Source organism: Nicotiana tomentosiformis, chromosome 12 (genome assembly GCF_000390325.3).
Source record: "Nicotiana tomentosiformis chromosome 12, ASM39032v3, whole genome shotgun sequence".
Taxonomy (NCBI): domain Eukaryota; kingdom Viridiplantae; phylum Streptophyta; class Magnoliopsida; order Solanales; family Solanaceae; genus Nicotiana; species Nicotiana tomentosiformis.
In genome coordinates, this window is record NC_090823.1 from 112,904,924 (window position 1) to 112,922,497 (window position 17,574).

The 17,574-nt window shown below is 36.1% G+C and overlaps 3 protein-coding genes and 1 non-coding gene across 9 annotated transcripts; 3 read left to right on the forward strand and 1 right to left on the reverse strand.

Annotated features, from left to right (window-relative positions):
- Positions 1-5,359, forward strand: LOC104118144 (probable LRR receptor-like serine/threonine-protein kinase At1g63430). Of its 3 annotated transcripts, none has more exons than XM_009629330.4 (13): positions 1-664; positions 874-1,012; positions 1,156-1,227; positions 1,329-1,472; positions 1,569-1,718; positions 2,643-2,759; positions 2,845-2,909; positions 3,146-3,403; positions 3,550-3,755; positions 3,875-4,007; positions 4,094-4,251; positions 4,517-4,732; positions 4,841-5,359. In XM_009629330.4, the coding sequence occupies exons 1-13, from the start codon at positions 577-579 to the stop codon at positions 5,084-5,086; spliced, it is 1,992 nt and encodes a 663-aa protein (XP_009627625.1). In that variant the 5' UTR covers positions 1-576; the 3' UTR covers positions 5,087-5,359. The 3 variants fall into 3 exon arrangements, with proteins under 3 accessions (XP_009627625.1, XP_018633775.1, XP_033517684.1); XM_018778259.3 differs by having other exon boundaries at positions 5-464; XM_033661793.2 differs by having other exon boundaries at positions 5-436.
- A 555-nt stretch (positions 5,360-5,914) lies between these two features.
- On the forward strand, positions 5,915-11,999 carry LOC104118146 (V-type proton ATPase subunit F). Of its 2 annotated transcripts, none has more exons than XM_009629336.4 (5): positions 5,915-6,111; positions 6,359-6,445; positions 7,478-7,559; positions 7,757-7,839; positions 11,447-11,999. In XM_009629336.4, the coding sequence occupies exons 2-5, from the start codon at positions 6,383-6,385 to the stop codon at positions 11,609-11,611; spliced, it is 393 nt and encodes a 130-aa protein (XP_009627631.1). In that variant the 5' UTR covers positions 5,915-6,111; positions 6,359-6,382; the 3' UTR covers positions 11,612-11,999. The 2 variants fall into 2 exon arrangements, with proteins under 2 accessions (XP_009627631.1, XP_009627632.1); XM_009629337.4 differs by having other exon boundaries at positions 6,016-6,142.
- Positions 12,000-12,118: 119 nt separating this feature from the next.
- On the forward strand, positions 12,119-15,746 carry LOC104118145 (probable phosphopantothenoylcysteine decarboxylase). Of its 3 annotated transcripts, none has more exons than XM_009629334.4 (3): positions 12,119-13,135; positions 14,063-14,402; positions 15,015-15,746. In XM_009629334.4, the coding sequence occupies exons 2-3, from the start codon at positions 14,067-14,069 to the stop codon at positions 15,306-15,308; spliced, it is 630 nt and encodes a 209-aa protein (XP_009627629.1). In that variant the 5' UTR covers positions 12,119-13,135; positions 14,063-14,066; the 3' UTR covers positions 15,309-15,746. The 3 variants fall into 3 exon arrangements, with proteins under 3 accessions (XP_009627629.1, XP_009627630.1, XP_070048090.1); XM_009629335.4 differs by having other exon boundaries at positions 14,067-14,402; XM_070191989.1 differs by lacking the exon at positions 12,119-13,135 and having other exon boundaries at positions 13,177-14,402.
- A 174-nt stretch (positions 15,747-15,920) lies between these two features.
- TRNAG-GCC (transfer RNA glycine (anticodon GCC)) lies at positions 15,921-15,991 on the reverse strand. The gene has a single exon. It is a non-coding gene; the product is annotated as a tRNA-Gly (tRNA).
- Positions 15,992-17,574: the final 1,583 nt, after the last annotated feature.

Genomic DNA, 17,574 nt, shown 5'->3' on the forward strand with positions numbered 1-17,574 from the left:
GTCGAAACAACCAAAAACAAATTCTAAAGTTCATTCATCAATCATTACCCACATTCCTCTGGATCTTTACCACTTCCTTTCCCCCGCCGCTCTCTCTCTCTCTGCATCTGCATTTCAGTTTAATTCTTTTTACTTTCATATTTTTTTCATTTCCGAAAAAAGAAAAATTTTCTTCTGCTTATGAACTGTCTCTGTTTCTGACACCAAACCTCTCTTTGAGCCCAAGTCTTCTTCTACATGCTAGTTGCCCTACACTCACTGATTTCCACTACTTTCCTCTCTTGGGTTGTTATACATTACAATCTTGAATTCATCCTTAAGCTAAAAAACTTGTCTTTTGCCTGTCTTCGTTGTCATCTGTTATTAAAATCACCTTCTTGGGCTGCTCCTACTATCTCTTTTCCTGTTTCTTGATAAACCCATTTCTCCAACTTGGGTAATTTTCTGTTTGCTTTTGCTTTCAGGTATTTTTTCTTTTTTTTGTGTCTAGAAATTCTGATGGGTTCTTTTAGTTCTGGGTTTGTGTAAAGCATTGATCTTTATTGTGTTTCTGGGGACCGCCACAAGAAAAAAGAAATGAGAACTTGGGTTTTATTTGTAGTTTTAGTTACTGTTGGGCCAATGTTTTTGATGACATGTGATGCTTCTTTTCCATTAAATGAAGGTATGTACCATCAACTTCAACTTGATGATATTTTGTGCTTAGATCTTGATTTGATTGGTTTGTGAGTTTTAATTATTATATAATTAAGGACAATGTAGGGAGTTAGTTATATGTTGTTGTTTAATCAAGATCTTTTTTTAAAATTGTGTAGAGATATTGCATTGATGAAATGCTAATCCAAAGCACTTGGTAATTTGTTTTTTGCACAGTTTATGTTCTAAATAACTTCAGGGAAGCTATATATGAAGACCCACTTTTGGTATTCTCAAATTGGAATGCCTTAGATTCAGATCCTTGTGACTGGTCTGGTATTTTTTGCTCTATGGCCCGAGATCATGTCATAAAAATGTGAGCATTTCTATGTGTTTATTGGGTTATTGTTTTTTCTCAATGGGATGCAATTTACTGGATTATTTTTTTGATACATAACAGTAGCACAATTGAGCCTCTAATATGCATTTACGCCTTATGTTGTCGCTGTAATTTTGCAGTAACATTTCTGGTGCTTCTTTGAAGGGTTTTCTTTCGCCGAACTTGCATCTAATATCTTCTTTGCAAGAACTGTAAGCTCTCTTTTACATGGAAAACTTGTAGTAGTAATATTTAAATCCGGTGGTTGAAAATATTTGGTAAAGACTCAATGCTATGTTTTGGTGATATGCAGGATTTTGCACGGAAATGTACTGATTGGTACAATACCAAGAGAGATAGGCTTGTTGAAAAACTTAAAGGTCTTGGATTTGGGTTCTAACCAGCTTACAGGACCAATTCCTCTCGAGCTTGGCAACTTGTCAAATATTATGAAAATGTTGGTGCAGTTTGAGTATTTGTTGTCAAATGTGGAGTTCCTTTTTGACTTCCGTTATGCTCATTTATCTCTTCAAATTTGCTTATGCCTCTGCAGAAACCTTCAATCCAACGGATTAACAGGTAAATTGCCCTATGAGCTTGGTAATCTGAAATACCTTCAAGAGCTTCGGCTGGACAGAAACAAACTCAAAGGAACAGTGCCTGCTAGTAATGGCTCAAACTTTACGTCCAATGTACATGGGATGTAAGTTGCATGTGGAGAGCCCTATTTTTCATTTTTATTCATTTGTTTTTATCTTTGGATTTTCTGGTATGTGGGTATTACATTATGAGTCTCTGTTGTCGAAGACTGAATATTGCAAGGTTTTGAGGACATTGTTCATTAGATTTTTCACTTTTTTAGGTATGAAGCTTCTCTCTTTCTTTTTCTTTTGGGTTGGGGAGGGAGTGGGTGGGTGGGTGGGTAGGGGGAGACTATGTGAAGCTTGAAATCTTCTCTTGAAGCCTCTAATTGTACCTCAATATATGATTGTTGATCTAAACTGTAATGTTGCCAGGACTTAAGAGCATTATACATTTGAAATTTTTTGAGATATTTAAAGCTTGATATTTATATTTCTCTTTAATCTTTTATCGAAGTAAATTAACCCATACTATCTCAATGAGCATATGATTTGCTGCAAAGTTTTTCGGTGCCGTATGTCTGAATGTTTATAAAGTTCTGAAAATTGAAAAATTATGGACTAATATTTGATCTTTTTCCTAGTCTTGGCTGATGTTGCTGGCCTTTCGTTGACATTCATGTATGTTGTACTTTTAACTTTTGATGTGACATAATCATTCTACTTCTAGAAACTTCACACACTTCTTTTTCCTTTCTGCATCTATGGTCACTGTTGTGTGAGGATAAACTGGTCCATGTTCTATGAAGTATTTCGTTGTGCTATAACCTTAAAATCGACAACAACAATGAGTTGTAATGGAATCTTATAGCGTTCAACATGTATATTCAAAAGTCACGGGTGATGATGTTGGCAATATTCTATATTTTCTTCTAAAAAAATCAGTAAACCCCTTCTATGGTTGCTTGAGCTTCTCACTGTTCTGTATAGATCCCTTTCATTTTTATCTATCGGTTGCTTAGTAATCTTCTTTTATTTCTGTTTAGGTATGCCTCTGGTGCCAAACCTACTGGTCTTTGTAGTTTATCTCAACTGAAAGTTGCTGATTTCTCCTTCAATTTCTTCTTTGGTGGCATACCAAAGTGTCTGCATTACCTTCCAAAGTATAGTTCTTCATTCTAATCCACAGGCGTTTTTTTAAACTCTATTTTCGATTTCTGAACACGTGTTGTTTTGCTCTTGCTATAGATCTAGCTTTCAAGGAAATTGCCTTCAAGAAAAAGATCCCAGACAGCGCTCTACTGCTTTATGTGGTATGTAATCTGCTAGACAACATCTATTATCGCAGATGAAAACTCTTACACTTTGAACAGAATCATAAAATAATCCCTTGAATCTTTAATGTATCACATCAGTGTGTGAAAGTCCAAGCTGGTCGTGCTTACTTTTGATAGCATATCCTAAAGAGTCTTTAGCCCATTTCCTTAACAGTCACAGTCGAACAGATGAAGTTTAATAGGACTGAATTGATGTAACTTTTGCATTACAGGAGGCACGCCACCTGCCAAAAGCCATCCAATGCAGAGCAATAACAAGCATCAGTCTGCTGAAGGAGGAGCCAGACATAAGGCTACTTCAAAACCCACGTGGCTTTTAGCTTTAGAAGCGATAACGGGAGTTATTGCAGGTTCTCTCTTCCTTGTGGCTCTTCTGACTGCCATTCACAAGTGTAAGAACAAATCATCAATTATCATCATCCCTTGGAAGAAATCAGCAAGTGAGAAGGACCATATGACAGTTTATGTAGGTAAGTGTCATGCAATTTCAGTTTGGGCATTTATAGTAAATTGCCTTTAATCGTTACTTGATATTTTTTTCATACAGGACTAGAGTTTCAGAAGCATTAATTATACTTCACGTTTATGTTGTAACAAACAAATAATTCTTTGTCAGATACTGAGATGCTAAAAGACGTTCTAAGATATAGCAGACAAGAACTTGAGGTAGCTTGTGAAGATTTCAGCAATATTATTGGATCTTCACCAGACAGCTTGGTCTACAAAGGAACCATGAAAGGCGGACCTGAAATTGCTGTAATTTCCCTTTGTGTTAGAGAAGAGCACTGGACTGCCTATCTAGAACTTTATTTTCAGAAAGAGGTGAAAGTTATTATTTCCTCATAATGTCTGGCTACTGCTGAGCTCTCATGTGCAATAAAAGTATGTAAAAGTTTCATCTTTGATGCAATGCTTTAACTTATATGGTTTTGCAAACTCAGGTAGCAGAATTAGCGAGAATAAATCATGAGAACACTGCAAAACTTCTAGGTTACTGCAGTGAGAGCAGTCCCTTCACAAGGATGTTGGTGTTTGAGTATGCATCTAATGGGACATTATATGAACACCTTCATTGTGAGTGGAATAAATTATTTACACGTGCACTTGCTGTATGTTTGTCTTTTAGAGGCTGGAATTCAAACTCTTTGAACTTATCACAGATGGAGAAGGATGTCAACTTTCTTGGACGCGGCGGATGAAAATAGTTATTGGCATCGCTAAGGGGCTAAAATATCTCCATTCAGAACTTGTCCCACCGTTTACTATATCAGAATTGAATTCAAACGCTGTCTATCTCACCGAAGATTTTTCTCCCAGAGTAAGCAAAAGATATCTTTATCACTGCGTCAAAACCAATTTACGAGTAAAATTTCTAGTTGACCTGTTAATTGAGCTAATCTATAAGCAATGGTGGACTCAGGAATTCACAGTTATGGTGCTTCATTTTCTGTGACATAAAGTTTCTATCAGCTACATAGTATAAGTGCATGGTGAAAAATATTAACGATAGAGCTATAACTAATACTCCTAGTATCTCTACAAAAGATAATTACATTCTCAAATTTTATTTTATTTTGGTGCAGCTTGTTGATTTTGAAAGTTGGAAAACAATAATTGCCAGATCAGAAAAGAATTCTGGTGCTATCAGTAGTGAAGGAGCAATATGTGTCCTTCCTAATTCTCTAGAGAGTCGTCATCTTGACGTCCAGGGTAATATTTATGCGTTTGGAGTACTACTGCTCGAAATAATTAGCGGGAGACCTCCATATTGCAAAGATAAAGGTTGCTTAGTAGATTGGGTAAGCATTTCTTTCCATGTGAGAAGTTTTTGTATATGATTAGACTTTGTAGAACACGGACACTTGTGCAAAGTTGTACGGAATCTGATGTGGACTTTGATGTGGCAGGCGAAAGAGTTCCTTGAAGTGCCAGAGGTATTGCCTTATGTTGTAGATCCTGAGTTGAAACATTTCAAATATGAAGACCTCAAAGTGATTTGTGAGGTGGTCAACCTTTGTATCCACCCAAATTCCAGTAGCAGGACTTCCATGAGAGACTTGTGTGCTATGTTGGAGAGCAACATTGACACATCCATAACTGCAGAGCTCAAGGCATCGTCTTTGGCATGGGCCGAGCTTGCACTCTCATCCTAACCGCGAAAGCTACAAAGCTAACCGTATACATATATATCATAGATGTTTGTTTGTCTAGTACATTTTCCATATATTTTTGTTGTCATTTTATTTGTAATCTCTTAATCCATTCTCCTTTCTAATTTTCGGGAGTTATGGTGAGTTCATGTATATTTTGCATGCTGGTAGAAAGATTATAGAGTTAAAAAGATGCTAGTCTTGATTCTTTGCATACAAACTGGACCTTTACTAAAATGAAAGAGTGTTAATAGTGAATGAAAGTGGTTGCGGCAACTGTCCTTCTCTTGGTTGTGCCTATTCTTAATGGCTCTTTGTTCCATTGGAGCAATGGTAAAGTTGTTGACTTATACGTTACGCGTTCGATCTGTGGAATCAGTCACTAATATTTGCATTATGTAGGCTGTCTACATCATATATTCCTTGGAGTGCGGCTCTTCTCTGTCCTTGCGTGAACGCGAGATACCTTGTGTACCGGACGACCATTTTTTTACATTTCTTTAGCTAAAGAATGAATGCATCTTCTTTTTTTCCGGAACCGATAACATTGGTAAAGTAATTTATACTACCCGAGTACATTTCAAGTCTGAACTAAGGGGTGTTTGGTATTAGGGAGAACATTTTCTAAAAAATGTTTTCCTATTTTTCCTTGTTTGGTAGCACCAAATAGCAAATACTTGGAAATTAAGGAAAAATGATTTCCTTAAGGCTCAAGAGGAAAACATTTGTTTTTGTCCATGCAAATACGAGTGTATGTGCTTATTAAGCCTTTCAATACTGAATACCTTCAGTAATTTACACTTAATCTGAATTTAAATGAGTTGGAAAAATAACGAGTCAACTGCCTTTGTATACAGTAGGTATTTGTCACAATTGAAGGGTATTTTTGGCACTTTACTTGCTCCTTTCCTTTTGTATTTTCTCCAGTTTCAACGACTGAATAGTCTGGGATCTCTAATTTATCTCTCGTCCCCATACGATCTCTGAATTAACAAAGATTATCACCAACTAAGCCTAGAAAAACTAAGGTAAGCTTGAGGCCTCTGTCAACAGGATTGGGTTCATATGTTAGTTCAATTATATTATCAACATTTTGACCGTATATTCTTTCATCATCTTAAATTGGTTTCGGATTATTTCTCACTTTCTTTATTTTCCCTTAATTTGCATCTGAATTTTTTTCAGAATCCCAAATTCGCATTTAAAAAAAAAAATCAAATTAGTTTTTTATCCATTTGATTGACTTACAATTTTTTTTTTAAAATTCTGTTGTAGTTGGTTACAATCCTTTCAGTTAAGATGGCAAACCGAGCTCCAATCAAAACAAGTAACTCAGCCCTCATTGCCATGATTGCTGATGAGGTGATTTACCAATGAATCTTTATTAAAATGCAATATGCCTTTATATTTAGTTTTAGAATTGGTGTGCTTTGACCCCGAGAAGTGTGGTGGGATGGTGGGATTCTCCCCTTAACCAGAGTTGGATCCAAGATTTTAACTTTATGTGTTTGGGTTTACACTAAACCCACTCACCATTTGAGTTGCTGGGTTTGAAATTTAATGGTTGTGCATATTTAGTAGATTTCTTAACACATGTGCCGGGTCTGAGCCAAAGCTACTGGTTCGGCTGAACCCATACCGTATATTGTACATCTGCTCTATGGGCTTTTCTGGTGCAAATCTGGATAAGTCGAACAGTGGGGCTTTGGATACCGAAGCTTAAAGCAAAAGGCAAAAAAAAAAAAGAATAAAAATTGAAGTGCTTTGATCTCTATATCTTGTCTGGTTAATGAGATTTATCAGTTCTTTTTCTTGGTTTATTATATGATGCTTTTTAATTTGTATAGATTGTTGGTGCTTCTCCCTTTTGTTCTTGTCAAAGATGTTGCGGCTTAATATCTGAACTGTTGATGTATACCAAGCATTTAATTTGTTGATTTGGAATTTTGGATGCTTTGATCAACTTATGCCTTAGCATTTTTCTTGTTTTTGGCCTGAATGGATTCATAATAGTAAATGATGGTGAATAACTTGAATATGTTCTCTTAAACATTGTTTCTGATTCTTATGTACTACAAAAGTGGAGTTATCAAGTATACTGTTGGACCCCTTCTCCACAAGTCTATTTCTTTTATTTTTTGGCCATCGTGGAGGAGTTGGAATTTAAAATTCATATTTTCAGTAGTGTAGCTTGCTAACTTGTTAAAGGCAAAGCTATGTGAAATGGGGTTCTATTTGTGATATTCTTAATTTGCAGTATTAAATACACTGCAGCAGAAATTACTGTCTGCTTGTCATTGTGAAGTCTTTTTCATGATTTAATGCTTAATGTACATTTTAAATATATTGAGATAAATAGACATTCATTCTGATGGAAATAACTTGTTAATGTAGGATACAATCACTGGATTTTTACTGGCCGGAGTTGGCAATGTCGATTTGAGGAGGAAAACTAACTATCTTATTGTGGATTCAAGTAGGTTTTCAACTTGTGGTTCTCTGATTTCCTAATATTTTGATTTAATAACTGAAGAAACTATGAAATAAAGACAATCAAGATTGCTTGATTAGGATTGTTAAGTCCTTGTCAGTGATGGAGCTTTTTTATTTTGTCTCACTTTTATTTATTTTTTAGAAAGACTGTAATGTATATTTTCCTTTCTTATGGTATAGAAACAACGGTGAAGCAGATTGAAGATGCTTTTAAAGAATTCACCACAAGGGAAGACATTGCAATAGTGTTAATCAGCCAATATGTAAGTTTTTATTCTATTTTGCCCCTTGTTTTATCACAGTGTACATAGCATCATTTCAGCTGCTGGCTATAACTTTCTCGTGGAGAGTTTTGAACAGTAATTATCATGTTAGTGCATATTGGAGGGGCATGATAGGCTAGCTATGAAATTGTGAAGTACCTCGTCACAGGGCAAAACTTCCACTGTCATAGACCCAAAGGTAGCTTGATTTGAGAAACCTGATAAGTGGGCAATGAATTGTAATCAGTGTGTGATATAGGAAGTTAGGCTTCATATTTAATCTTTATGTAGCAGTTCCCCCCTTGCCTGGTATTAGTGGTGGCAAAATGGTTAAAAGAAAATAGTTTTCCACCCATATTATCCATTAAAAAATGGGTTGGATAATGAACTTTTAAAAAAAGGGTCAAATATGAATAAGAACCATATTATTCACATAGAAAATGGATAACCAATGGATAACTAATAGATTTAACTTTTACATTTGTAAAGCCTCGAATTGGGGGTTCCTCAGGTTTAGGAGACTAGGAATTCTCCCAAAAGTGGTCATATTCAAGAAGCCACGGATAATATGGATATCCATATAATCCGCCGGTTAGCCCATGGTTATCCGTATTAAATATGAGTCGGGTCGGATAATTTATCCGTTTTTGCATTACCTGTTTTCGTCTCGTCCATACTCGATCCGGCCCGCCCGGGCCACCCCTACCTGGTATACTTGCATTTGCAAAGTCAACCTTGAATGGCTTCTAAAATCCAAAATTGAGGAGTCATTACCATTTATGCCAACTACCATGACTGCAATTACCAATACCATTGGCTGGCACGAGAGGTGGAAGGCTGGAGTAAAGTGAGGAAAGAGGAGGACCATTTGTCTAATATGAGATTGTCGACAATAATGAGAACATAAATTACCTGTTAGCTGCACCAAACGACTTGGGATAAAGTATAAACATTTTCCATTGTAAAAGTGGCTTAGGATTTGGTTTTTGCAGTCAATACATTTCAGTATTTGCTTATTGCTATTGACTCCAGTAACGTATGTGAGAAAGTACGGGAGAAAATATGTTATTGATATTGGATGTACAATACAATACAAGAGGTTCTTATTTATAGCTATAATATACAAGGACATACTACTCTTATTCCAATGTGGGACAAGACTACACTATACATAGCTGTAAACTAACACTCCCCCTCAAGACGGTGCATACAAATCATATGTACCGAGCTTGTTACATATATAACCAATACGAGGACCAGTGAGAGACTTGGTGAAAATATCTGCAAGTTGATCATTCGACCTCACAAACTTTGTAGCAATCTCTCCTGAAAGTATCTTTTCTCTGACGAAGTGACAATCAATCTCAATGTGTTTAGTTCTCTCATGGAACACCGGATTTGATGCAATATGAAGGGCAGCTTGATTATCGCACACAAGTTCCATCCGACTGATTTCACCAAATTTCAACTCCTTGAGCAATTGTTTGGTCCAGACTAGCTCACATGTTGCCATAGCCATTGCTCGATATTCTGCTTCTGCACTAGACCGAGCAACTACATTCTGTTTCTTGCTCTTCCAGGACACCAAATTTCCTCCTACTAAAACACAATATCCAGACGTAGAACGTCTATCAGAAGGTGATCCTGCCCAATCAGCATCTGAGTATCCAATGATCTGCTCATGACCTCGATCCTCAAAGAGTAACCCTTTGCCTGGAGCCGATTTTATATATCGAATAATGCGGACAACTGCATCCCAATGACTATCACAAGGAGAATTCATAAACTGACTTACAACACTCACAGGATAAGAAATGTCGGGTCTAGTCACTGTGAGATAATTTAATTTTCCAACCAGCCGCCTATAGCTTGCAGGATCGCTAAGCGGCTCCCCCTGTCCTGGCAGAAGTTTTGAATTCGGATCCATCGGAGTGTCAACAGGTCTGCAACCTATCATCCCTGTCTTCTCAAGAATGTCTAAAACATATTTTCTTTGAGAAATAACAATACCTGAACTAGACTGGGAAACCTCAATACCTAGAAAGTACTTCAATCTGCCTAGATCCTTAGTTTGGAAGTGCTGGAAGAGATGCTGCTTCAGATTAGTAATACCATCCTGATCATTGCCAGTAATAACAATATCATCAACATAGACTACCAGATAAATACAGAGACTTGAAGCAGAGTGCCGATAAAACACAGAGTGATCAGCTTCACTACGAGTCATGCCAAACTCCTGGATAACCGTGCTGAACTTACCAAACCAGGCTCGAGGAGATTGCTTTAGACCATAAAGTGACCGACGCAAGCGACATACAAGGCCACGAGACTCCCCCTGAGCAACAAAACCAGGTGGTTTCTCCATATAAACATCATCCTCAAGATCATCATGAAGAAATGCATTCTTAATGTCCAGCTGATAGAGGGGCCAATGACGAACCGCAGCCATGGATAGAAAAAGGCGGACTGAAGCCACTTTAGCCACGGAAGAGAAGGTATCACTGTAATCGAGCCCAAATATCTGAGTATATCCTTTGGCAACAAGACGGGCCTTAAGTCGATCAATCTGGCCATCGGGACTAACTTTGACTGCATAAACCCAACGACAACCAACAGTAGATTTACCTGAGGGAAGAGGAACAAGCTCCCAAATACCACTTGTATGTAAAGCAGACATCTCGTCACTCATAGCCTGTTGCCATCCTGGATGAGACAACACTTCACGTGTAGACTTAGGGATGGAAACCGAGGACAAAGAAGATGTAAAAGCATAATGGGGAGATGACAGACGATGATAATTCAAACCGACATAATGCCCCTACCTGGTATACTTGCATTTGCAAAGTCAACCTTGAATGGCTTCTAAAATCCAAAATTGAGGAGTCATTACCATTTATGCCAACTACCATGACTGCAATTACCAATACCACTGGCTGGCACGAGAGGTGGAAGGCTGGAGGAAAGTGAGGAAAGAGGAGGACCATTTGTCTAATATGAGATTGTCGACAATAATGAGAACATAAATTACCTGTTAGCTGCACCAAACGACTTGGGATAAAGTATAAACACTTTCCATTGTAAAAGTGGCTAAGGATTTGGTTTTTGCAGTCAAAACATTTCAGTATTTGCTTATTGCTATTGACTCCAGTAACGTATTTCAAAATGTACGACCTATAACTACTATCGTGCATTCTAGTGACAATAATCAATTCAACATTTTTTATAACTATGGTGTCTGGACCATCTTGCGCGCACCTCGATTAGTTCCATGGTATACCTGCTACTTCCCACTAGCATAGATATCGGGCAACACTATTCACCGAGGCTTGGCTAGATGGAAAAAAATCACCTAGTGTTTTTTCCTATGCTAGGATTTGAACATGAGACTTCTAGGTTCAATTCAACCATTTTGAAATTTAATTGTTGTTGTTTTCTCCAAATATTAACAATTTCTATGTTGTGCTTCTGCGTCCCTTCAGGGAAACCAGCTGCACTCTTTTGCCTCTATTTTAGTAGCTCTCATAGACACTTCGAGTACAATATGAGTTGTACACCCATTTTGCACCAAATTTTCAGCTAATTATATCCACTGGTTTTTCATATTCAGGTTGCAAACATGATCAGATTCTTGGTTGATAGCTACAATAAACCAATTCCAGCCATTCTGGAGATCCCTTCAAAGGACCATCCATATGATCCTGCTCATGACTCTGTTCTTTCACGAGTGAAGTACCTCTTCTCTACTGAATCAGTGGCATCTGGAAGACGATGAGAGAAAAATGGTTTACATATGCCCCAATCATTAGTTCACCATTTTATTATGCATCTTCGTCATCATTGTCCTAAGATTATTCCTTAATCTTGATCAGTTTCTTAACTCGCATTTGTTGTTCAATTTCTTATTTACTGCAACTTTTTACAACCTAAGTCGTGATGAACAGAGTGAATAATTTAGCTTTACAGTAAGTCGAGTGTTTGCAACTCTACTGAGTTTGCACTTACTATACATTAATCTTGAGATGGAGAGTAGTGTTTGCAGCTCTACTGAGTTTGCACTTAGTATACATTAATCTTTGGATGGCGTTTTACCAGCACAATAGACTTGTACTGTATGCTTTCCGGATAATGAGTCAAGATTTGGGTTTTATTGTTTGCTTCAATGCATTAAGTCTAACAGGTCACTTTTACAATGATCTTGAATCTGTTTTCAGTCAAGTCATTGCTTTTTAGCCGGTATTTGATTCGATATTACGTATCAGATTGGTGTCTATAAACGGGTCATCGATGCAGTATTTACTAGTTTCCTTGGGTCAAAATGAGTTGAAGAGCAGGTCATAACTCAACTCGTCCAACTCAAAACCATTGTTATATGTTTTTCTTTTTTTCTTTTTAAATCTCCAACTATATAATTGAATTGTTAAAAGAATTGATATTTTGTTCACTAAAGAATAAATATATCCTGACGCAAAAACTACTATATTTGTTTTGTTATTTTTTCTTCTAAATTTTGACAAAACTCTCCTATGAAATGAATCGTACTAATAATGTAGACCTTGATCAAGCCTTTTAGATGGGCTGTTTTAGGTTATACAATGTTTGAACTCGTAAATAAAAATAAAAGTTTATGAATCAAAATTTTACTATGAATAAGAGGGGTGAAATTATGCTGGATGGATATATTTAGGACCATCATTTATATTTTGACCTTGTTAAAAAAAGTTTTGGAAAAATAAACCTGCCTTTTGAAGCATAAAAAATTCTAAGGATCACCAGAATTTCAAATCACAATGCGAAAATGTTTTGGTGGTGGCCATCACGGGGAGCATACTACCAAATTCTGATGTGGAGGTTATTTTATAAAGGTTTTTTTTAACTGGGTCAAAATTTAAATGGTGGCACCGATAGATCCAATTTGCGCAAATCTTCTAAGAGGTTCTTAATGATTCACTGTTGGGTCAAAAGATGGAGGCCCAAAATAGAGTCCAACAATTGGCTTTTGCTGCCGAAGCATATACTAGCTTTTTCCTTCTTCAAGTCGCAATTCTCACAGGGAAAAAGCTATAAAGCACAAATGGCGCAAATGGTTTATCCCGCCCTTCTCACACTACAAAATTGATCGGAGCCCGACTTCCTATTCGGGTTTCTCAGCTCCGCGGAAGTAAACACAGTACTGACTTTGGATTTCGTTTTGGGCATATATACTTACACCCTTGTAGTTGCTAGGGCTGTTGTTCCCACATTTTGCACTTCGATTTTTGTGTCCAAGCACGTCCTACTTGAATCTGTGGTCGATAATGTAAGTTTACTACTCTTTTATCTTATTCTCTTATGATTCCCTTAAACTTTTTGAGTCTATTTTTTTTTCTGTTTTAAGGGCTGAATGGTGCTTAATTTTTTCTTTGTGAATTATATATATTGTTATAATTCTAGATGGATTGTGAATTCTCGCTGCATGCATCAAATGAATAAGTTCATGCCATAAGTCTTATACATAAGGTCTTATCATTTAATCTAGTTACTTAATAAGTATAATTTTACTTCAATTTATCAATTAATCATACCATGGTAAATTAACATAATTTGGTGCATGCACTAGGTCTAAGTATAAAACAAAAATTTGGATCGAAGTGGCATTAATGGGATAGTGGGTAAAATTCAGATATTATACGTGAAATTTAGACTCTACTTTACCTTCTATTTTTGTTGGAGTTTGGGTTGTGGTACTAAACCATGGATGGGATTTCATTTATGTATCCATTGACGTTTGAACTTTGAAGTGAACCATCGGAGGTATTAATGCAGAAGAATTAAAAATTCTGCTTTGTGATAATAGAAGGCAAGTTTGACTATGTCCTACGTAAATCTTTCCTTCATTTTGATAAAAAAAGGGGTGCTTTAGTATGCAAAGTTGGTTCTTTGAGATATTATTTCTCTCCTGAATATTACTTGATTTGGATCTCTGCATAAAGGGAGAGAGCTGTCCTTTTTCTTGTTGTTGTGGATGGAGTTTTTGTTTGCAAATATGAGTACTTATAGGGAGTCACAGCATCATAATCAACCCTATTAAAAATGGAAAGAGAGATCTCGAATGAATGGAAATATAGATTTATAAGGTTGTTAAATTATGCTAGTGATCTCTGTCGTATCTGCTGCTGCTATCTCTCTTAGGTGTCTTTCTCTTGATACAAATTTAAAAGTCATTCGAAGTTTCGCATTTTGTAAGACAGATGGAGCCTATAACTTCAGAGGTCGAACCAATTCAAGTTAACAATGCTTCACGGAAACCTCGGATTCTGCTAGCTGCAAGTGGAAGCGTGGCAACAATCAAGTTTGCAAATCTATGTCATTGCTTTTCTAAATGGGCAGAAGTCAAAGCAGTTGCAACAAAAGCTTCTCTTCATTTCATAGACAAAGTGTTATTTCCAAAAGATGTCGTCCTTTATACTGATGACGATGAATGGTCCACTTGGAAGAAAGTAGGTGATGGCGTGCTACACATTGAGCTCCGTAGATGGGCTGATATCATGGTTATTGCCCCTCTGTCAGCAAATACGCTTGGAAAGGTGATATCTTTTTATATTTTTTTATTCATAAAATTTATTCATGATATTGGATACGTTCCACTGCAGGAAACAAATTTCATTTCCTTATACTATTAACAGTAGTTGTATTACTAAGTTCAGATAAATGTTCAGAATGAACTTAAATGTTCAAAAATGACTATAATTGACTGAGGAATTGTCACTTATTGAAGTTAGCATGGAATTTGGTTCTCTGAATACTCGTGTGCCCATGAGCAATCCTGAAACTGGAAAACTCTAGTGACAAGACTGGAAATTCATTTAAAACAGACACACCTAAGGGTGTGGCCTAGTGGTCAATGAAATGGGTTGAGAACCACGAGGCTCAGGATTAAATGCCAGCGGAGGCAAAAACCCTTGGTGATTTCTTCCCATATGTTCAAGCCTGTGGAATTGGTCGAGGTGTGCGCAAGCTTGCCCAAACACCATGGTTATAAAAGAAAATCATTTAAAATAGACATCCCGAACTGTATGACATTAAAATAAAATATTTGATGAATTCAGTATCTCTTGGTTATACAGTTGTTTGGGGTTATTAGCTTACTCCTTTTTTTCTTTGGCACACATATATTCACATTTGTTTTTGTGTTGTAGATTGCTGGTGGATTGTGTGATAACTTGCTGACCTGCATTGTGCGAGCATGGGACTATGATAAACCCCTCTTTGTGGCACCAGCCATGAATACATTTATGTGGAATAACCCATTCACCGAGCGGCACCTTATGATAATTGATGAGCTTGGCATCTCTCTTATACCACCGGTACCAAAGAGGTTAGCCTGTGGAGATTATGGAAATGGAGCAATGGCGGAGCCTTCTCTCATCTTCTCAACTGTAAGACACTGTTTACATTCACGATCACAATCGGGAAGCAGCACTGTATCATGATCCATGTATCATGAAAATTCATTCATCGTTTCATCCAAGGCATAGATATTGCTGCTGAAGTTTGCCACAAGAATGTTTGTCCCAAGGATCCTATCCTGTTGGGACAATTCTCTTCATGGCTTGGCATGTTAGTCTTCTTCCTGTTCTTTCGCCTTCCTACTATCTTGTTTGTACTAGTAGGAGATACTCGCGTCTTAGGTTTACTTTCATTTTGTATAATAGCTGCTAAAAATGGATGCAATCATGGACAGACGTGTGGAAAACAGATGCAGCTCTTCGATTAGTGTAGCAAATGAGGCTGGAAACTCAATATATTTGGAGAGTAGGTTTACTTGTACAAATTTGTTGCTCTTAGATTCTCAGGTTTCTCAGACTATGTAAAACTTTACTGCACCTGGCACAATTTAAGACTTTATTGGAGGCGTACACAAAGGTAAACCATGTGAACAACTGAATATTTCTGGGGGAAAAAAGAGCAAAAAGGAAGAAGTCATACTAAACATTCTTTGTATGATACCTCCTAATTTCTCAGGTCATTGAGTGATTTAGAAGTTTTAAATCTTCTTATCTTGGTGAGTGAATTACCCTGCAAAAATAAAAAAATCCTCGTGATGCACCAGCCGGGAATCGAATCCGGGTCTGTACCGTGGCAGGGTACTATTCTACCACTAGACCACTGGTGCATTGTTGTTTTAGTGCGCCAAGCAAAAGGTCTGTCATCCTATAGTTGAGTGATACATTTAAGTTTAAGCATAATTAAGTGATAAAATTATATGTAAACATATCATATATTCACGGATTTGGTGAAGGACAGGATGTGCATAACCTTTTTCTTTATAATCCATTATACGTCCGGTCACTTTTGCATACGTGGTAAAGTGTTTTATTTTTTGAAAAATGTTGTATCTGAGTCTTAAATTGCGTAAGTTTAGATTCATTTTTAAAGTCTGGACCAAAAGATTATACTCCATATTTCTCTCAACTTTTAGTAAACAGCTTTGTTTCATGTGACGTACTTAAAGTTTCCAAAAACTTCTAGATATTAAACCATCTTATTGTCATAATTTCACATTTTCCCCCTGTTCGGATAATTATCCTTATCTAATTTGTGGTTTCTGAACTCAATTTGCTTTCTCTTCTTTATAGAATTAGGTACGTTAGACTTAAGAGGTCAAAATAAGAACATATCTGATGAATCTATTTGGGATTTGGCAATATCACCTCCCATCACAGATTATTGGGGTATTACTTCTCTATTTCATCTTATTAATTGACCTACTGACATCTAGACGAGGATAACATCACTTAAAACAAAAATTAGTACAGCTAGATTGTAAAGTTAATGTTAATAATATTCTTTTTATTTTCGTGGTACACCATTAAATCCTACGAAAAGGTATTTCTACCACACTGATTTTGGCCACAATGACCCAAATGGGGTAGCACAGTAAATTCACACGGGTATCTAGGTCATTTATACGAAGTCAATGCCATTTTTACCCTTCCCTCCCAAAGTTTATCTTAATTCAAAATTTGCATGAAATCTCTCATGCAAATTAATTATTACACATGTATACATATTTTTCTTAAATAATTATTAATTTAAAATATAATATATATTTTTACACATGTATCTTTTTCTACACATTTTTACTAAATAGTTACATAAATCAAATTGGCCAAAACTGATAAAATATGTAAAATTATATAAACATTTATTATCGAAAAATAAATAGGTATACATGTTTTCTATAGCTATTTTACTATGTAAAAATCTGCATTTCTTAACCGGAAGGATTTTGTCGTATTGAATTATTTCATCAAACCTTGAATAGTCGTCAATTTTTTTTTTTTTTTTTCCATTCCTTTGTTGTGGGAATATGAACATACTTGTTCGATTTTATTACAAAATAAAGGAATAATAAAAGGTATAATTGTAACTAAAAAATCTCTAGTTATAACATGACATGAAATATATAATGAACTATATGATTGCACTCTAATATTATGCATTTAATAGTGAGAAAACTTATTTCATTTCTAATAATTATCATGTCATATATGAATATATTCTAATTTTTTATATCATAACTGTATAGGTAAATTTTAACTAGAACTAATGTGAAGAAATTATCAATGATCATCTACCAAAAAATAAATATTTAAAGCAAAGGAAGCAGTAGATAAAAATAATATAATAAGCATAATTTTCAGTGATGCATTTCATAATTTAACGTATTCCAAATGCTATTTAAAAGTGAGATTT

What these genes read in the sequence shown, in the direction of transcription:
- LOC104118144 (XM_009629330.4), top strand. Translation starts at nt 577, where the DNA reads ATGAGAACTTGGGTTTTATTTGTAGTTTTAGTTACTGTTGGGCCAATG. An exon ending in CGAGATCATGTCATAAAAAT is followed by an intron (nt 1,013 to 1,155) that starts GTGAGCATTTCT and finishes GTAATTTTGCAG; the next exon opens with TAACATTTCTGGTGCTTCTT. An exon ending in TGTCTGCATTACCTTCCAAA is followed by an intron (nt 2,760 to 2,844) that starts GTATAGTTCTTC and finishes CTCTTGCTATAG; the next exon opens with ATCTAGCTTTCAAGGAAATT.
- LOC104118146 (XM_009629336.4), top strand. Translation starts at nt 6,383, where the DNA reads ATGGCAAACCGAGCTCCAATCAAAACAAGTAACTCAGCCCTCATTGCC. An exon ending in TTGCCATGATTGCTGATGAG is followed by an intron (nt 6,446 to 7,477) that starts GTGATTTACCAA and finishes TTGTTAATGTAG; the next exon opens with GATACAATCACTGGATTTTT. An exon ending in TAGTGTTAATCAGCCAATAT is followed by an intron (nt 7,840 to 11,446) that starts GTAAGTTTTTAT and finishes TTTCATATTCAG; the next exon opens with GTTGCAAACATGATCAGATT.
- LOC104118145 (XM_009629334.4), top strand. Translation starts at nt 14,067, where the DNA reads ATGGAGCCTATAACTTCAGAGGTCGAACCAATTCAAGTTAACAATGCT. An exon ending in CAGCAAATACGCTTGGAAAG is followed by an intron (nt 14,403 to 15,014) that starts GTGATATCTTTT and finishes TTTGTGTTGTAG; the next exon opens with ATTGCTGGTGGATTGTGTGA.